This window comes from Geospiza fortis, unplaced genomic scaffold (genome assembly GCF_000277835.1).
Source record: "Geospiza fortis unplaced genomic scaffold, GeoFor_1.0 scaffold396, whole genome shotgun sequence".
Taxonomy (NCBI): domain Eukaryota; kingdom Metazoa; phylum Chordata; class Aves; order Passeriformes; family Thraupidae; genus Geospiza; species Geospiza fortis.
In genome coordinates, this window is record NW_005054345.1 from 5,322,772 (window position 1) to 5,343,762 (window position 20,991).

General features: G+C 46.8%; 1 protein-coding gene across 1 annotated transcript in view; it reads left to right on the forward strand.

Moving 5' to 3' along the window:
• Positions 1-735: 735 nt before the first annotated feature.
• ROR1 (receptor tyrosine kinase like orphan receptor 1) overlaps positions 736-20,991 on the forward strand; it is a 49,093-nt gene continuing 28,837 nt past the window's right edge. The window contains exons 1-3 of the mRNA XM_031058555.1: positions 736-803; positions 13,138-13,425; positions 14,838-14,868. Of these exons, the coding sequence (XP_030914415.1) occupies positions 761-803; positions 13,138-13,425; positions 14,838-14,868 (362 nt within the window). The 5' untranslated portion in view covers positions 736-760. The remainder of the gene's footprint in view (positions 804-13,137; positions 13,426-14,837; positions 14,869-20,991) is intronic.

The window sequence follows — 20,991 nt, forward strand, 5'->3', positions numbered from 1 at the left end:
GTTCTGCCTCTCTGAAACCCCTGGGGAGATTTTAGGGTGGATCAAGACCATCCCTGAGATTGGCTGTGATACCTCAGGTTTGGCTTTTCTATTTTCAGACTCTGTGCTGCTTTAGTGGGTGGGTCTGGGCTTCACATCAGGGGATGCTGCGCTCTGTGCACAGAGCAGGGAGACAAAACAATTCCTGCTCCAGCTGGGCACCAAGGACAAATGATCCAAATCTCAGCCCAGGAGCACAAACACCGTGGGCTGGAGAGAGAAAAACAAGCAGGGTGGGACTGCAGGGGCTAAAGCTGGAATGGGACAATGAACTGCAAGGTGCAAATGGAGCAGAACTGATCCCAGTGACAGAGCCCGTGCCCGCTCGTGCATTTTGGGGCCATTTTGGTTCATCTTGGGTGCAGCCCTGGCTGGGCTCTTGTGCTGCCCGAGGTGGATCCATGAAGGAGATGCTTTGAATCAATCCCTGCTTTATTCTGGAACTCTGCCCAGCCTGCACGAGGCATCAGCTGTCTAATTAGCACGAGGCCTCACAGTGATCAGCATGGCCAAACAAACTCCAGCCCTGGCCCGCTGCCTTTTCCCCCTTGGCTGCTCCTGCTGCCCAGATGGCTCAGCCTGCCAGCACAGAGCATCAAATCATTTTATTCCTATGACAGCAACTTGATTCCTGATGATATAGGATCCATATATTAACAGCATCTCGTGGTTTTTCTCTTTTCCCCTTCCAGGAGTGAATTCCTCGCTTGTTGCTGATTTCATGCCCACGTCCTCATGGAACATCTCAAGTGAATTAGATAAAGGTAAGCAGGCAGAAAAAAAAACCCAAACCACCTGAATTCAAATTAAAAATCTCAATTTTTCTTGACTTGACCACATCAGCAAACAAAAGGGATCAGGGGGTATCCAAGATAAGCCTCATTTGCCTCAGGATCCTTTGACTTTTAATTTCCTGTGGTTCTGTGATTTCTGGAGATTGCTGTGTTCATTCCTTGTACCAGGAAAACGTTCCACAGGGCAAAAATATTTCAAGATGTTCTGTCACACATTTTTTTCTTGTGGATCTTGGGATTTGAACTCAAAATTCACAAGCATCAGGCACTGAGTTTGCTCTGATGTGTTCTATTATGAAATTTTGAGGCTTTAATAATACAAAATACATTTGCAGGTGGTAATTAGGTGTAATTTGGAGCTCTCCAAGGGGTATATATTGTAAAAAAAATGAGAGGTTTATCATTCTCCTTCATTTTGTAAATTAAGCACTGCTAATTTAAGGCAAATTGCTGAGGTTCCCTCATTGCAAGGCAGTGGCTGCAGCTCCTGAGTCAAACCTGTGCATCTGTGAGGATGCTCTTAGCCACCCTCACTGTGCAATTTGTCACCCACTTTTCATTTGCCAGCCATTTACTGCTGAGATGGAAATTTCCCACAGTGGAATTCTGCCCCAGATGCTTTTCCCAACTGTTTTTGTCTGTTTCATTACTGTTTTGTTTTTTTTGAACATGTGCTCATAATGTTTGATGTTTATGCATAAATATGTTTTCTGTACTTAAGGATGAGGAGAATATGTAATTCTGGGTACTTTGGGTTGATCCTTTCACATCTGCCTTGCCAGCAGGGAAGGAGCAGGACTTTGTGGTGATCCAGGACACAGTGGGGAAGGTGAAAGTCAGAGGGTGGGAATATTGCTGGTGGAAAAGGGAGGAGAGCTTGTGGTCATCCAGCTGAGAATTCCCAAATCCCAGCAAATGGCTGAGGGAGGGAGTTGACAGAATGGAGTTCTTATCCCACTGCAGGGATTCACATCCACGTGCTCACAGCAGGGCTGGGCTGTGCTCAGGGAACATCCCAGAGCTGGGCAGAAGTGGAGCTGGTGCTTCCCCCAGGCAGGAGCATGGAATCACAGCGTGCTTTGGGTTGGGAGGGACCTTAAAGCCCATCCAGTGCCACCCCAGGGACACCTCCCACTGTCCCAGGCTGCTCCAAGTTCCATCCAGCCTGGCCTTGGTCACTTCCAGGGATCCAGGGCAGCCACAGGTGCTCTGAGCACCAGTGCCAGGGCCTGCCCACCCTCCCAGGAAAGGATTTCTTCCTGATATCCCATCTAAACCTCCTCTCTTTCCATGTTTCTTCCCTGTTTGGCAGCTCTCATTGGTGTTTCAGAAAGCAGGAAATAATTAATGGCCTAGAAAATAAAACTCAAAAGTTTGGAAATGCCAGAGAAGGCAAAACTTTGACTTTGGAGAGTCCGAGCACTGTGTGGTTGAACCATCTCTCAGTTGCCTCCATGGCACCTGTTGCTGAGCCGCAGATATTGTCAGGAACAGGTAAAATGAATTTCCCGGCTTCTAATCCACCTGGAATGTGGCAATTAGCGGGGTTTGGGCTGAGTCCCGCATTCCTGGGGGATTACCGGCCCTTTGCTGTGGCTCATTAGCATTTACAGCGCTGGCAGCTGCCACGCCTCAGCTCGGATTTACATACGGGATTAAAACAAAGCCTTTGTGCCCGAAAAGCTTCGTCACAGGGGCGGCTTCTGCCAGCAGAGGCACGCAGGTTTTGGCTTGTCTCACCTGGGCTTTCATGTGGGAGCTGCTGCTGCTTCCCTCAAAGCCCTGAAACTCCAGCTTGGACCAAGCCAAGCCCTGGGCAGCACACGCTGAGCTGGGCACTGGAAACCTCCGAGGGGAAAATGAGGCTCGGTTCCCATTTGTTTTGCATCTCAAAGAGTGTCTTGGTTTGAACAGACAGGTGTCTGCTAAGGAAGGCAGGAGCATCCTGTGAAATGGAAAATGGAAACGCCCTCCCTCCAGAATTATTATGATTTTGAAATTAAGGGGCTCTCAGGCAAAGATATGTGAATAGGAATAACAGGTCCTTACTAGGGAAAAAAGGAAAGTAAAATAAAAATGCAGTAATACAAAAAAACCCCCACTGTCAGAGTCAGAGCAGGACCTCACGCCCTGTGTGTGTCAGGGTGGTGTCACAGTCCCATGCCATGGGGGCTCAGCCCTCCTGCAGTGCCAGCTGTGCTGCTGCTGGAGCAGGGATCCTGCACAAGGGGGGAGTTTTCCTCTGCAGCTCCAGGGCTGCTGCAGATGGGCCTGGGCTCCCTCTGGCAATGCAGGGCAGCAGAAAGCTGCTCCTCTGGCAATGCAGTGGGCAAAGGCTGCTGTGCAGTCCCAAAGCTCAGATTGTATCCAGGTAGGAATGCTTGGCTCCTCCCCTGGGCGGAGCATCTCCCCATGGGATGATGGAATTTGATCAGCCATGCAGGGACACTCCCTGGCCATGAACAGAAGATAATTAATAATTAATGGCCCATGAACATCAGAGATCTCCTGGAAGGAGGATTGGTTTGTGGAAGAGATAAAGAAAACTGCCCAATGAACAGAGGATGAGTGCCCCACCTCTGACAGATGGGGATAGAGCACACAGCCCCAGCCACATCTTGCTGTGCTGGCTCCCAAGAAAAGGAGTCAAAATCCACTTGTCTTCCAGGAGGTTGCAGTACTCCAGCGTCACAGTAAAACTCATTTTAAAGCCTGTTAAGTTCACCACATGAAAGTGATTTCCAAGCAGATTTCCCAATTAAATCCCTGCCTACTCTAGGTGGCTCCAACTCTACCTGCTGCCTTTTGGAATGAACATCTCCTCCTCCAGCCTGTGCCCTGTGTTGGGGAAGGAGGAACAGCTTGATAATAATATTCTGCATTTTGAAATAATGACTTAATTTGGTGCTTTCCCTCGCTGGGTGAGTTCTGCAGTGATTATCTTACAACTGAGCCCTATTCAGGTTTCAGTTTCTATTAAATAAGCTAAATCGACAGCATTAAACAGTTGCCTGTTTATTCTTTTTAGCAGGAAATGAATTTAAAAGAGACGCAGCCACCCGTGAAGAGCTGTTGAAAGCAACGATTGATGGGAGGGAGGAGGTGGTTTCTCACCAAAACCTTAAAAAAACAAACAAACTGGGCATAAAAAATAAAAAATAATCACTTTTAAAACAGGGGAGATTTAGCTATGAGCATTTCTCTCCCTTTCCTTACTGGTAAACCATGGTGTGCAGAGGGAATGCCATGAGGGAGAAAGAGAAATGAAAATATGATCCTATAAATATTTAATTCTATCAGGAGAAATAAGTGAAGTTGGGGAGGGAAAGGGGTCTGTGGTGGTAGGAAAAGCCCCATCCAGGGGGCTGGTTGGTGGCAGCATGTGGAGCTTTTCACTCCCAAGTTTTTTGAGATTCCCTTTGGTGGGGAGAGCCTGGAGCAGCCCCAGGTGGGAGATCTCCCATGGGACTGTGACTCAAGAGGCTGGAAAAGCCTCATCCATGTGTGCTCCTGCACAGCCCAGGATGTGGCACAGGGATTTCTCATTGGATTTTTCTTCCCTGCGCGTTCCTCCCCTTCTGTCCCCTCTCAGCCCCAGCTCCTGCTCCAGCTCTTTGTCTGGGAAAGCTCCCAGTTTCCCATCTTCTCTTCCTTCTTTAGAAAGGTGAAGAGCCCTGCATTCAGCTGCTCCTATCCCACAAAACAGAGCATGGAAGGAGAGGCTTTTCCTTCTTCCTTCCACCCCATGTCAGTTTATTTACAAAGCAATAGGCCTGAATTGGAGTGGGAGCCTATTTACATCTGCTACACTGGAGGAATTATTTGGGATCTCTTCATCCTTAGGCGAAGATAATATTGGAGCCCTTGCCAGGAAGGAGTCAGCTTTGGAATATTATTGTAACTGTGAGCAGGATTCAGCTTCAGTGGCTGTTCATTCTGCAGGCTGATAAGAGAGCGATGCAGCTGCCCTGGGATGGGTCCCCCAGTGCCCCATTCCCACCTGCAGCCTCTTCCAGAGGCACAGGGATGTGTCCTGCCTGTGCCTGAGCTGCAGCTCCTTTCTTTTGTTGGTTCCTCCTCCCAAGATCTCTTCCTTGGTCCTTCAGCTTCCAAAGAAAAACATTGCGGTGAGATTTTGCCTTTTTTCCTTTTTCTTTCATGGCCTATCAGCTCTGGCAAACAAGTATTTGGAACCATTTCCATTTCCAGACATCCACTATCCCAAGCCCAGACTCTGAGCTCCCCACAGCCTCTGTGGGGCACAGCCCTTCCCAGTGCCTGGAACAAACATTCCCTGGAGAGCTTGGCAGAAGATTCAGCTGGGGTTTATCCTGAACATTCAAAGGCATATCAAGGATCACTTGATATCAGTGATCTGGGGATGCACAGCCCAAAATGAGTGTGGAGGGTCCAAACAAAAGGGAGAGGTGCAGTGTTTGGGACTGCATGTCCTGAACTTCCTGGAGATCCTGGTGTGGGCAGAACATTCCCTGGAAGGGCTGGACAGCAGCTCCAGCACAGCAGGAGGAAAATGCAGGCAGTGCAAGGTCTGCAGGACATCAGGGATGCAGCCAGGCTGCTCATGGAGCCTTTGGCTCACCATTACTCACAAATCCAGGGTGAAGCTGCCACCTTGGCACGTTCTCCCAGGCAGGAAAAGGACCTGGCTGGGAGTTCTGTGAGGGAAAATCTCAGTGATCTCCCAGGGACGATTTGTCTCTTAGGCAAACTACATCCCAAACAACATAAACACACCCAAACGTTGGGAAAACCAGGTGGATCGAGGCCTCCTGCCTTTGGCCCCAGTCCTTCAGAGATTCCAGATTCTCCTTTGAAATCACTGGATGTGAATTTGATCCCTGTGCTGAAAGGGGAAGAATTACAGCTTTCACATTCATGCACAATTTACCTTTCTATTTTCCTTTATTATCTGGGGGATATGGGGTAAATCAAGCTCCCCCGGTGGGGCTCAGGGTTCTGATTCGATTTGTGGGGTCCCGTTAGTAGCAGGGCAGTAAATTACTGCTACTTTGTTTGAAAATTTTTTTAGCCACAGTACATTAGCTCCTTTTGTTTGCTTTTCCACTGACGGAGTGCACATTTTTATTTGAGAATTTGTGTTTCTTGAATGTCTCATTTATAAATAATACAGGGTGTGAAATTCGAAGGTCACAGAACACAGCCTGAAAATGAAACCGCCCTGAGTAACTTTGGGCTTTCATGGCAAAAATCTTCCACAAAAAGCTGCACTTACATCAAATTCTTTGTATAATCTGAGCATGTGCAGTGAATATTGACCATTATACATAAGGTAACTATATATAATAACCTTTTCCTGGCTCATCCAGCTATCTTTGTTTATTTGAAAGATTGATAGATCAGAGGGTCAAGGGACGTGTTTTATTGTACGTTTCTGTTCCAAATTTCCTGACATTTTTGGTTGAAAAAAAAAAATAGACCTTTAAAAGGCACAGAAAGGGCTAATAAGAACCAGATCCTGAAGTGATACTGTGTCAAAATGTCAGAAATAACAGCTTTTCTTTGACTCCACAGCATTAATCTTGAGGCACATACCTTTCCATACACCCTCCCTTTAATGCTTGGGTTTTTCTTTGTGGCTCTTTACTGCAGAGCGGCTTCTAAAGTGACAACAAAATCCCTTGATGGTTTTCAGTAGTTGGCTTTATAGCTGGATGTGGACATTTGTTTACCTATTCCAAATCACTTTTTTTTTTTGGTGATAAAGTTTAGAGGTTTCCTACTTGGGCTATAAAACTGGTTCCTGAGTAAAGAAAAGCTTCATTTCCCCTCAAAGTGACCTCTGAGACATCTGTCCTTAAAGCTCGGAGCTGTCTGATGAAAGGAGGGGCAGAAGCAACTCTCAAATGCATCCAAGAGTTCATGGAAGGCAGGGAGTTGCCCAGTTCCCACCCAAAAGCAGTGGGATTCAGGTTCCAGATAATTTTTTGGAAGTCTTTCCTCCCTCCACAAACCCAGTGCCATCTCTGAGCTGCCAATTATCAGAATATCAAAATTAATTCTGGGAATCCCAGTGACAGTCACACATGGAGATCTGAAAAGCCATCAGGCCTTGAGCTGTGCCCTGCCTGGTTGGAGTCAGGGAGTTGTCCTGGCTGGCACTGAACCCTCTGGATGGAGTCTGGGAAGGGAAAGTCCAGGACAGAACTTCCATGTGCATCCCAAACTGACTCCTGCACATCTCTGGGAAACCCGCTGGAAGTAAAGCTGAGGCAGCAGAAAGTTTCCTTTCTCCCAAGACATTGGATATTTCCACATGATTATCTGGACTTCTTTAACCCTGATATTCTTCAAGAGTTGCCAGATCATGACTTGAGTTCATCTCTTCCCTCCCACTGTCATTCCTCTTGTTTATTCATTTAAAATAAGTGAAATTCCGAGCGGGAGTTTTCCTTTTACCCTGTTAATAACAAGGTCTGATGATCAGACCCACAGGGAGTTGTCTTCCTCTGTGAGTGATGGGCAGATCCAGCAATCCCTGGGGAATCCTTTTCCCAAGGGATGTGTGTGGCCACGCTTCCATCAGAAATCCTGCTGCTTCCTTCCTTGTCATGGAGCAGCCAGCAAGCCCCTCCAGCATCTTCAGTCTGGACTGGATCTTCTGGGTGGACTCTGTGTGTTTGACCTTCTCCAAAGACAGTTATTCCACATGGAAGATTCCCAGTGGAGTGAGCTCGGTGGTGGTGTCGATATTTGGGGATATGGAGCGCATCCAGGTGGGGCATCACACTGGATTCATGGATGATCCAGGGCTCTGAATGAATGAAAATGCAGCTTTCCCTGAGACACTTCTGTGCATTTTTCCAGTGTGTGCAGTGACAAAGAACCAGGGAGCTGCCAAACCTTTCAGTTCACAGACATAATTCAAGGCCAGGTTCACAGAATTCACAGAATCACTGGGTGGGAAGAGACCTCAAAGATCATCGAGTCCAACCCAGCCCCAGCACCCCAACTAAACCCTGGCACCCAGTGCCACATCCAGGCTTTGTTAAACACATCCAGGTTGGACTGGGCCTGATCAGCCTGATCTAGTGGAAGGGTCCCTGCCCATGTCAGGGTTTGGAATGAGCTGAGGGTTGAGGTCCCTCCCAGCCCAAACCATTCCAGGATTCCATAACTGCAATAAGCGCTGGAATGTTGGTGTCCCAGTGCCTTGCTCCAGCCAGGACAGGTTCTGCCTTCTGTGCTGCAGTGCAGGTTTGAATCTTCAAATCCAGAATTAAGCAACTTCTCCAGGCCAGCAGCTGGAAAAGGTGTCCCCACAGCTGCCTGAGGAAAGGTCTGGAGATGTTTGCAGAGAACTGTGTTGTTTCCCATCTGTAGTGGAAGGAACTTGGCTCACCAGCCTGTCTGGTGCACCTGGATTAAAGCTGGTTTAGGCTTGGGCAGAGACTTTAATTTCAGCTTTTCTTTGAATATTCCGAAAGATCAGAAGGGCAGAAAGAGAAGGATAAATGAAACAACAACTCTTCTCATAAAATGACCCTTCCAGGGTCTAATCCTGCATCCCCATCGTGCTGTAAACACCTTGTGAAATCAGAAACATGCAGCACACACGGTGCTGGGGGGAAAGGTCTCCCTGTGGCCAGCAAAACCCTCCTGCAAGCCAAAAGGGTGTTACTGCTCTAAGCTGTGTCTTTGGTAATTTAAGATAGAGTAACCATGTGGTCACAGAGCAGATTAACATTCCTTGGCCGGCCAGGACGAGCTTTTATTTTGAAAGCCACCTGGGTTCCACTTAAAAGTAGTAGAATAGTGGAGGATTTATTAGGACTGGGCAGGCTCCTATTTAACAATGTCAAGGCAGAGCTGTGGAAATACAGACACTTTTCTTCTTTGGAGACACGCAACGCTCTACATTTTGTCCTTGCACAGCTGTTGCTGTTCTGTAACATCAAACCAGCACAAAGTTTGGCCACGAAGGATACCTAATATTTGGGCTTTATATGCAGTGTCTCCAATTTATGCGCTCAGAATCATGAGGATGACTTATGATGTGTTGTGTTTGCCTTGGCAATGGCTCAAACCCAGAAATATATTTCAGGCTTGGCTTTCCAGATATTATCTCAAGTCATTTAAAAGTTCATTATAGGGCACCCGCTAGTGCTGCTCTAGTAAAGGGGCTGTCAGCATTTTTCAAGGGTTTATAACTCAGCCATTAAAAAAAACCCTCTCTGTGGGCTGAAACTTGGCATTTGGGGTCTAGGCCCAGCAGTAAATTGTTTTTACAAATTAAAAAAAAATCAGTTTGACTATTATTAAATTATAGGTGGGCTAAATTTTATTTAGAACTCTTTCAGGCTATTCTCCCGTACTTCTGTAAATTAAAACGTTTCCCAAATGTTTTTATAGAGTGCTACTCTAAAATATGGACAAGCTTTTGTTCTGTGCTCGAAACCCTGAGATTCAACTTAAAATATAATAGTGCTTATCCCAGCATAGCACTTTTCACTTTCAAAGTGCTTTATGAGCATTATCTCATTAATGTACATAGCAGCCTCCCCATGATGTAAGAGGGATTATTATCCTCACTTTATGGCTGGAGACATCGAGCCAAAAGGTTTAAGGCTGTTTTTAAAAGGCCTTAGTTGCACAAATCCCATGTGAGCTTTGATTGGCTTTGGGTGTCTACTTCCCTTTGGCTCTTCTAAAAATCACAACTGAGCTGATTCACCCAAGGCTGCTCCGAGCCAGGATTAAACTCAGACTTTCCAAAGGCCAGTGCCACCAGACTGGATCATTCCCAGTACACAAAACCCATCCTTTCTTCAAAGAAAATGTTCTTTAGGTCAGAGGGAGTCAGCTCCATCTGGAGGGCTCCTGGGTGGCAGGAGAGGGGCAGATGAATTATGGTGAGATGGTTTGGGTTGGAAGGGACCTTAAATCCCATCCCATTCCACCCCAGCCATGGGACACCTTCCACTGTCCCACACTGCTCCAGCCTGGCATTGGGCACTGCCAGGGATCCAAGAGCAGCCACAGCTTCTTTGGGAAAACCATGCCAGGGCCTCACCCCTGTCACAGGGAAGAATTTCTCCTTTTGATGGGTTTGGGAAGGTGAGAGACACAATAAAAATACAACTGGGCTTCTCTGCAGCCCCTCCACACCAGGCAAGGGCAGCAATGGAGGAGTGAAGGGATGCTCATCATTTTTTGTGCCTCAGCAGCAATCCAAGGTTTGTGGGGAGTTTCTTTTCAGTTCCAAAACTGCTTTATCATCTGTGAGAAAGATCTCCCAGAGCTCCCAATGGCTTCAAACCCTCCCTATTTAAATCTTATCTCAGGTGAACTGCTTAATCTGGTTTGTGATTCAGATGCTAAATGTACGGATTTGAGGACTAATCTAGAGTGAATTTAGGAGATGAATTTGTCTTGGTGTTTCTGCAGTAGCTCCTGGAGGAAGGTGGAGAACAATCAGAGGAGTCAGCAACTCCTGAGGCCACTTCTGTTGGCACTTAGAGAGAAGTTGCAGCCACACTTTTTCACTGATTATAATTTCTGTTGATTCCTCAAAATCCTTCTCCAGCCTTTGGAAACGTGCCCTACATCCTCACTCCTTTATTTGCCTCTCCTGTATTCCTCAGGACCTTCAAACCATCCTGTTCACTGTGCTGTTTTTCAGGCAGCCCATCCAGGGCTGTTTCCCTCCCCGTTGGGCTGGAGATGGCTGAAGGAGCATTATCAGGAATTAAAGAAAAGGCTGTGGTTCAGAAATGCCACATTGGGTAATTAACTGTGGTTCTCTGGTCCCAGGCCATTAGTGGGGCTTTATTAAACCCAGATTGTGCAGAGAGCCCAGGAATCCATGAGCTGGCTGGAGCTCTGCTTCCCAGGGAGGGTGTCAGGATGGCAGGGCAGAAACGTGCCTTGGATGGAGCTTGGCGAAATGGTCCTGGGGAGCTGAGGAGCCATGGGACATCCCTGAGAGACTTTGGACCCTGCTGTCTGTCCTGCCCTTTTAACCCATCCACAGGTTTCCTAAATAATTGGATCCATGGGAGTGCCAGAACAGCTGTATTTTCATAGAATCATGGAATGTTCAGGTTGGAAAAGGCCTTTAAGATCACCAAGTCCAACCAGCACCATGTTCACCACTAAACCATGTCCCCAAGTGCCACTCCACATGTTTTTTGAATGTTTCCAGGGATGGTGACTCCACCACTGCCTTGGCACCTTGTTTAAACACTTTACAGCTCTTCCCAGGACATTTTTTTCCCTGATTCCCAATCAAAACCTCCCCTGGTGCAACTTGAGGCTGTTCCCTCTCATCCTGTCCCTTGCTCCCTGAGAGAAGCACAGTTTCACACCTGCACATTAGAACTTAATTGAAAAAAATACACGTGGAAAAAAAAATATCTGTGGGCAGGGCCTGGGTGCCAAATGCTTGTCCCAAATGGCTCCTGGGACCAGGTGAGGACAGGGAGGCTTTGTTCAAAGTGCTGTGCAAACACAGGGTAAGTTGTGTGCTAAACAGATTAAAAACAAAGGCAAGAGATACTGCTCTCCACAAACCATAATGAAGGGAGGAGCTGGGCAAGCCAAGATTACAGGAATAATTAGGGAAGTGGCTTACTTAGGCAGGCTGGGTGGCTGAGCTGGTTTGGAACGTGCTGGAGGGTTTTTTCACACTTTCAGGAAGGTTTCTTGCTGGAGTGAACTGCAGGTGGACTTGAGAGTGATGGAGCACAAGCAGCACAGCACCAATTTGGGGATGGAAATGTCCAGGGCCAGGTTGGACAGGACTTGGGGCAACCTGGGATAGTGGAAAGTGTCCCTGCCATGGCAGGGGGTGGCACTGGAGGAACTACAAGGTCCCTTCCAACCCAAATAATTCTGTGATTCCAAGTTCACTGCCCAATTCTGGCTTTTCTTGACCTCCTGGTCTGGCTCTGAGAGTTCAGGAGCCAGATGCAGTTGGGATTTCTCATTCCTTGGCCACCCTGCTGGGACAGCCAGCAGCTGATGGTGGCCACCATTAGTTTTGAACCTCTGACATGGAGATGAGCGCCTGAGGATTCCATTCCCCATCCCCAACCCATCTCCCTCCCTGCCTTTAAAGGATTTAATTAAATGGTGAATACAGTGAATGAGGAATGGGCCTTCTCCTGAGGGATGCCCAGTGAAATAGCCCTGGACAGAAGGCAGTGCTCAGGAATGGGCTAGGAGAGATTCATCTTTGTAAATTTAATTTCATTTGACTTTTCAATCATGAGCCCTATTTCAGAGTGGAGGTAACATTCAGTACTCTCAGCCATGGAAATACTGAGTGAGAATGAAGTCTCCTTTCCCAGATCCTTATTCCTCATCTCTGCAGCTGGTGCTTACAAAATCATGGACTACATGCTATCTGCTCAGCCTGTGGGTCACTAAGAATGGCTTGGAGACAGGATCACAGAATCCTGGAATGGTTTGGGTTGGAAGAGACCTTAAATCTCATCCAGTGCCACCCCTGTCATGGGCAGGGACACTTCCCACCGTCCCAGGCAGCGCCAAACCCTGTCCAGCCTGGCCTTGGGCACTTCCAGGGATCCAGGGGCAGCCACAGCTGCTCTGGGTTGAGGATTTTGCACTTCTGAATGATTCCTTCCATATGTTCCTACATTTGGCGGATTCTGGAATGAGCAGAGGCAGGTCAGCATCAAAATGAACAACTGGAGTGCTGAGATGTTTTCCATGTTTCAGTTAGGAAAAAGAAAAGAAAAAAGAGCAGCAGTGTTTTTCTGTGCTAAATGAAGCCAAATAGGAGATGTTAAACAGCAGAGGGAACCCTGCTATCCACTGTGACCATGTTCACAGGGGTCTGAGGATGAGGGAAGAGATGAGGATCTGACTCCATATTTCAGAAGGCTGATTCATTATTTTATTATATATATTACATTAAAACTATACTAAAAGAATAGAAGAAAGGATTTCCTCAGAAGGCTAGCTAAGAATAGAAAAAGAAAGAATGATAACCAAAGCTTGTGTCTCAGACAGAGTCTAAGCTAGCTGACTGTGATTGGCCATTAATTAGAAACAACCACATGAGACCAATCACAGATTTACTTGTTGCATTCCACAGCAGCAGATAATCAGTGTTTACATTTTGTTCCTGAGGCCTCTCAGCTTCTCAGGAGGAAAAATCCTAAGGAAAGGATTTTTCATAAAAGATATCCGTGACAATCCACCTCCTTTGTGTCTCCTCCAAAGACAAGCAGGAGCTTTCTCCACAATGCCATCTCTGCTCTGGAGCCCTTCATCCCCCTTCTTTTCTCCCCAACCCCAGATTATTTCCTGACGCTGGACGAACCCATGAACAACATCACCACCACGCTGGGCCAGACGGCGGAGCTGCACTGCAAGGTGTCAGGGAACCCCCCTCCCACGGTGCGGTGGCTGAAGAACGACGCGCCCGTGGTGCAGGAGCCGCGCAGGATCTCCTTCCGAGCCACCCCCTACGGCTCCCGCCTGCGCATCCGCAACCTGGACACCACCGACACCGGCTACTTCCAGTGCGTGGCCACCAACGGCAGGAGGACTGTGTCCACCACCGGCGTGCTCTTCGTCAAGTTTGGTGAGTCTGCTCCTCATCAACTGACCCAGCTCTTGCTTGGGAGAAGGGGTTTGGCCAGGGGAAAGCAGCACACTGGTGTGGCGGCGTTGTTGAGGTTGGAAAAGCCAAGTTTGTTAAACTTATTGAACTTGGGTTATGCAGAGAGCCCAGGAATCCATGAGCTGACTCAAAATCAGCTTCCCAGAGAGGGTGTTAGGATGGCAGGGCAGAAACGTGCCTTGGATGGAGCTTGGATGAAGCTCCTGGGGAGCTGAAGAGCCGTGGGACACCCCTGAGAGAGATTTTGGACCCTGCTGTCTGTCCTGCAGGGCTGGCATCTCTGCCCTTTTAACCCATCCACAGGTTTCCTAAATAATTGGATCCATGGGAGTGCCAGAACAGCTGTATTTTCATAGAATCATGGAATGTTCAGGTTGGAAAAGGCCTTTAAGATCATCCAGTCCAACCAGCGCCCAGCGCTGCCACCATGTTCACCATTAAACCATGTTCCAAGTGCCACATGCTCAGTTGCAGGGATGGTGACTGCCTTGAGCAGACTGTTCCAACATTTTTGGAGGAGAAATTTTCCCAATATCCAATCCAAACCTCCCTTGGAACAGCTTGAAGCTGTTTCTTCTCGTCCTGTCCCAGTTCCTGGGAGCAGAGCCCAACCCTCCCTGCCTGTCCCCTCCTGTCAGGAGCTGTGCAGAGCCACAAGGGCCCCCTGAGCCTCCTTCTCTCCAGGCTGAGCCCCCATTAATGGGGTACCTGGGTAGATTCAGACCAGAGGAGAAATCCTCCTTTATTCTGAGCGACCTCTGTGTCTGGTGAGTGAGAAACTTCAGCTGGCACTGCAGGCTGAGGGCCTGAGATGAGACCCATATATACCTGTCAGGGAAAATAAGCACTCATTCTCCCAAGTTTATATTGAGATAACTGCCTTCAAAGCTGGTCTTACCACTCAGAAGATTCCAAACAAGAAACAGGTTTTGTGTGTCTTCTCCCCCTCCTCCTCCACGGTCAGGGGGAAATAATTCACTGAGATGAAGATATTTGCACACAGTCCTGGTTAATCCTCTTTGGAACTGGACAAATAACACACAAGGAATGATGGATGTGATGAGTTTCATCTTTTTTTTCATAAATCTCCCATGTTTTCTGATTTCTGATAAGAAATTAATCATTAGGTGTTCTCCTAAGGCAGTTTCAAGAGGAGGGTGAGCTGCTCACCTGTTTATTGTCCTCGTGTCATGTTCTGCAGCCAATACAGCCTTGTCTTTGGTGCTGAGGGGCTGCCACTCCTCTGTTCAACTCCATAAACCGCAGCCAGCACCACAGACTGGTGCTTTTATCTTTTAAAAGGTTTTCAAAAGCTTCCTGCTTGCTACCTTGCCGTAACTCATCCTGCTGTTTTTCTTCTGTCGCTTTTCCAGGTCCCCCGCCAACAGCGAGCCCAGGATCCTCGTAAGTCCTTTCATGTCTCTTCTGTGCCTTCATTAATCTTGCATTTCAGCAGTCAGGAGTTCATTTGTCATGTGGTGTGACAGGAGCACTTTTCCATTCTGCTTTTTAAGTCAGATAGGATGGTAATTTATTGTGACTGAGTTATCTGTCTCGCAGTGATGTTTTCATGTTACCGTGTCAACTCCTGTTTCTTACCCCAGACTTCTTAATTTGCAATATCATTACCTTTGGATCCTCTGGTGCCTTCAGTCTGTGGAGTGATTTCAGTGCACCTACAGGTACTTCATCCATGTCACAGCCCAGTCAGGGAAATATTTATCACTACAAACAGATTTTACTGCCCAGGGGCTTCTTGCTGATTTTAAGGGTCGTAAACTGTGTCCGTCTCTCTGTACCTGTATTAATAAACTGCCTGAAAAGATTTTTTGAAGATTTTTTTTAAAGATGGAGTAGGTGGGTGGGAGCAGTGGCTGTTTGCACCATATCTCCCTGTGTCCTGGAGCTCAGGTTTGGCTCCTGCTGCAGGCTCTGAGCACTCCCCACATTGTCTTTTGGCCGTGGAGCTTCTGTCTTGGGCCGTTTGTGAGAATATTCACTTCTATCTCTAATTACAAAATACCTGATCAAACCTGCTCACCTTTTCAGTGCCTTTTTGTTCTCAAGTGTGATGTCTGGCGGTCCTGAGGTTTGGAATCAGTTTTGTGGTGCTTATTCACATCTCACATTGTGGAAAAATATTGAAAATCCACCTCTCCTGATGAGGGGAGGGAAACACAGACCCAACTGAACCAGAAAATTCATCTATTAATGCAATTAATGCAATTACAAGGGATGAAAACCCTGGGAGTGTGAACATTCCTGGCTCTTATGGAAGACCTTCCATGAATTATTGCAGAGGATATGAACGAGGAGAAGCCTCTGACCACAAAAGGATGTTGTAGGATGCCCTCTAATGGAACAGCCTAAAATGTGGTTTTATCTCCCCTTGTGAAGGTGCTGCTGTGGGATCCTGGAGTTTGCTTTGGAAGGGGAGCTCTTTGCTGGGGTTTCAGGGGGTTTCAGCTGTTTGGTGATTCTGAGGGGTTCTGGGGAGGGAAGTTTCCTGCTGCTCTGGGATTTGGGGGCTGTTGGGCTCTCCAGCAGTTTGGAGACTTAATGAATGAGGTGAGAAAATGGGGATTTTGTGCTGCTCCCACCTCGTTTGGGGTTTCTGGAATTTGTGGGGTTAAACACCACCTCCTTGGTGGTCAGAGCCCACAGAGAGCAGTGTGAGCACAGAGAGCTGGGCTGGAGTTTCACTGTCTGGGCCACTCAGGATTGCCTCACTTTTTAAAACAAAATATATTTGGGAATCTTTTTTTCTCATTTTTTCTTTCTGGCAAGGGGTTTGGTGGTTTTTTTTTTGCTCCCCTTCCAAAAAAACCCCTCACAACTTAACCAGCTAAAATACACACAAAGGATGTGGAAAGGTGAAAAGAAAGGGAGATGTTCTCGTTAATAGTTGATTTTGTAGTTGTAATAATGATGATTTTGTAACCAAAAAAGAAATTTAATCACACTTCAGTTGCATTTTGTGAAATGCAGGAGGGAAATTACCTCAAATTCTGGTTTTTTGTGTTTACTGCTCCTTGCATGCAGAGAATGTCCTGGGGACTGGATTGTGCGACTCTCGTGTCGCCTTCTCCCCGTACAAGTTGAAAAATGAAATTGTAGCCATGATATTCATTTTTCTGCTCTTTTTTTCCATGCAAACCAAGCCCATCTGTGGCAGTTTTCAAGCTGCAGGGTGAGAGATGAAGTACCTGGCTGTCCTCCCTCATCATCCTCCCTCTGTGAACCCCTGGGATCACATTCCCTGGTCCTGCTCTGCTGCTCTCACTTAGCTTTTTTGTTTAAAAAAAAAAGTCCAACAAGCCCTACTTGTGCTTTAGAAAGAAATAATTATTCATATTATATAAAAACATAAATATAATATAGATATATTAAATATTTAGAATAAACATAATATTAAAATAAATATATTATTTAAAATAATAGAAAAACTAATATAAAATTATTCAGAATAAAATATAATATACAATATAAAAAGTATTAAGGTTATAAAAAGACTATAAAATATTTAATATAACATACAATACAAAATTTTGGAAATTATAAAAATTATATAAGCTATAGTAAAGATTATATAAATATATGATGTTATATAGATATAATACAGAAAAATTAAATACATTATATAAATTTTTATTATATACATGTATAATGTTGTATAGATATTATATAGAAATATTATATATATTCTAAATTTTAATATAAAATTTAGAATAATATTTTAAAATATAATATAAATATAATATAATATAATATAATATAATATAATATAATATAATATAATATAATATATTTAAAATAATAATTTTATATAATATATTGTATTATTATATCTTTGGGTGCTGCAGATGCAGGGCCAGCTGCAGGCAGCTCAGGGGATGTGGGGATGGTGTGGATGTCCATGTCCCACAGCTGGATGTGTCCCCAGGAGGCAGCTCAGGCTCTCCAGCTGCTGGAATCCTTTCCACAGTGTGGATTGTGTCAAGGGCACCTCCAGAGCAGCCTGGGAGGGCAGGGAGCTCTGGCTGGAAAAGGCTGATGTATGATTCTTTTCTCCATGAACTTCTGAATTCAAAGGCACATTGGGTTGATTTTATATTTTTACTTTATTTTTAGGGAGATCAAAGGCAGCATTTTGGTGGTTCACTGGTGGATTTGTGCATTGCTCTGTGTCTGTGCACTGTGCACAAATTTATCCCAGAATCCCAGGAGGGTTTGGGTGTGAAGGGACCCCAGAGATCCCCTAATTCCAACCCCCTGCCATGGACACCTTCCTCTAAACCAGGAATTTGCACTGTAGCCATTGCTTCTCAAAAATTCCCTCAAACCCCAGATTTTTAATGTTATTTTTGATGTTTCTGTGCTGCACATCCCTTTGAAAGTCCCTTTTATCCATCATGCATGGCAAGGTTGGTCCCTGCAGGACACAGAAATGTGTTTTCACCTCAGGAGGGGCTGCAGGGATCAGAACCAGAACAGAGCGAGGTCAGAGCACAGCAGAGTCCTGGGGTCAGAGGTTTTAATGTCACCACAGAGATCCTGTGGCCTGGGAAATGCTCTGTGCCCAATCTTTCTGTTCTTCTTGTCTCATTCCCCACTGTTCCCCTTCCCCTGAGCCTTGGTTTTGTGCTTACCCCAAACTGGAGAAATGCTGGGCACAAATCACTGAAATCTGGGGCAAGAACTTCCACAAGAGCTGCAGTGAGGGAGAAAAGGAAAATGCCAGTTTGCATGGGCTGGTGTAAAAATGAGCTGGAAAAACCCTGCTGGAGTGGAATCCAGTGGGAAGAGTGCAGGAAAATGCTCTGTGTTTATTATTTATTGTGTTGTGAGCATGTTCTGAAGAGGTTTAACCTGGATGTGAGGGATATATTCCCAAGTGGGATACGTGCATGCTGGTGCCAATATTCCTCTGGAACAGTCCTTTTGTTCTTCATGGAGCCTCTTCTATATATAAATATCCTAAATATGGCATTGTTTTGTTCTTTATTTAACCACTGGGAACGAGGAGAGGGGAAAAGAGGAGACAAGAGGGCTGTAACTTTAAGGAGCATCTGATTCATAAAATGAAATGGGGTTTGTGATTCCCAGAAATAAATAGCTTGCAAGGCTTGAGAAACCACAACTCCCCCCCCTGGATTTTCCCATCTTTTTCAGTCATTGAGATTTTTTTTTTTTAATATTTCTTTTTTTAACTTTCAGCTAAACACATCTGGGTTTTTTAGTAAAACAGATCTTTTTGTACAGTGGCTCTGTGTGCCAGCAACAAGAAAATGTGTAAGCACTGGCCAGCATCCAGGTGAGGCTTGGCCAACTCTGTGTGTGATTGTGGATTTCAAAGAGGAACACAGAGACTTTCCTCTTTTGGCCACAGAGGGTAAAATTTAGAGAAGAAAAAATGCCAATCCAGAGCCCAGAACAGATTCCCAGCATCCTGGGAGTGATGTCCCTGCACTCTGGTGCCAGCTTTGGCTCCTGGAATCCTGGAATTCCAGCCTGTCCCACATTTTGTGGCTGGCACGGAAACTCCCTCCTGCTGTTCTGTGATGGAAATTTTGAATGAGGGCTGGACACAATTCCCAGGTGTTTTGCTGCGGGATCTTTTACAGTCCCACCGTGTGCTGGTGCAGCAGCTCATTCCTAGAGCCCTGTGGGATGTGAGACACAGCCCTGAGGTGGGATATTCCTTGCAGAGGCCAACATAAATATATTTTGGGGGGAAAAAAGCCCCACGTGGAGTGAGGTGGGAGCCTGAGTGGCTGATGCTGACACAAACCATGTTCATCCTGCTGCATTACTTCATCCCAGGGCAAATAATTCCCCCTCAGTTTGCCAGGGGCTCAGGCAGGTTATCTGCCAGGGCTGCAGGGGGAATGTTCCCAGGGAGAGCTGCCCTTGTCCCCTCCAGGGGCTCTTTGATCTGCTGCACACTTATCTCTCTCGTGCCACTGATTCCCCAGGTTTTGGCTTTTCTATTTTCACATTCAGTGCTGCTTTAGTGTGCAGTTCTGGGCTTCACATCAGGGGATGGTGAGCTCTGTGCACAGAGCAGGGAGACAAAACAATTCCTGCTCCAGCTGGGCACCAAGGACAAATGATCCAAATCTCAGCCCAGGAGCACAAACACCGTGGGCTGGAGAGAGAAAAACAAGCAGGGTGGGACTGCAGGGGCTAAAGCTGGAATGGGACAATGAACTGCAAGGTGCAAATGGAGCAGAACTGATCCCAGGGACAGAGCCCGTGCCCGCTCGTGCATTTTGGGGCCATTTTGGTTCATCTTGGGTGCAGCCCTGGCTGGGCTCTTGTGCTGCCCAAGGTGGATCCATGGAGGAGATGCTTTGAATCAATCCCTGCTTTATTCTGGAACTCTGCCCAGCCTCTGCTCTAGGCCAGCCTGCACGAGGCACCACCACTGTCTTTCCCTGGATTTTTCTGCTCTGGTGCTGGAGACCATGAAGTGGCTGCTGAGGGTGCTCAGGTTTTTGGGATTCGTGCTCTTGGGTTTTCCTGAGCGAGCAAAAAGAACTGAAAACCTTTGGGTAAATGTAACACAGAATTCGGGAAGCCACGGTCAGGTCTTGTATGAAGTGAATTGGCTGCAGAGCCTATTCCAGGGTGTTTTATCACCTCAGGGTACTTAGGTAGCTAAATATACACCTTATCTGGGAATCCCAGGCTCCTTTGCCTCTCCACCTCCCCTTATCTCCCAGACACGTGGGAACCTGAGCCAAAGTCAGGTTTGAGGTGTGTTAGAGGGGCCTGAACTGGAGCTGCTGCAGCTGGAGGGCACCTGGCGTGGGGGAGCAGCCCAAACTATTGCAGGAGTGGCCTGGGACAGAAAAGGGACTGGGATCACAGGGACAGGAAAGGGAATGGGATCACAGGGCCTGAAAAAGGAATGGGATCACAGCCTGGGCTGGGCTGGAGAGGACCTTAAAGCCCACCCAGTGCCACCCGTGCCATGGCAGGGACACCTTCCCCTGTCCCAGGCTGCTCCAGCCTGGCCTTGGGCACTGCCAGGGATCCAGGGGCAGCCACAGCAAATCTGGGAATTCCATCCCAGCCCCTCCCCACCCTTCGAGGCAGGAATTCCATCCCAAAATCCCCCTGCTCCTCTCTGCTGTGGCTCTGCATCACCCGCTGATGTTCATGTGAGCAGTGCTGCAAACAGCCAAGTTCTTTGCCAGGAAAAGCCTTAAATTGTATTTTGTTATGCTGTGGCAAACCTACAGAAAAGAACTTGGCCTGGAGTTTGGTGAAAGACTGACCTTCGAAAGTGCTTTTGGCTTTTAAAAGGGTGCCAGATAAGCATTTCTTCAGATGCCAGCTGGAGTGCTCCCTTATCTGTGGGCAGTGCAAACCAAATCCCCTCCTGCCCACACGTGGCACGGGGGAAAGCCCCGGCAGACAGAGCTGCATTATCTGAAAACAAATTCATTACAGAGGTGTCAATATTTTTTTAGGCAGGGAGTGAAGTGCATTAGGACTTGGGCACGGGGAGCACAAGGGGCA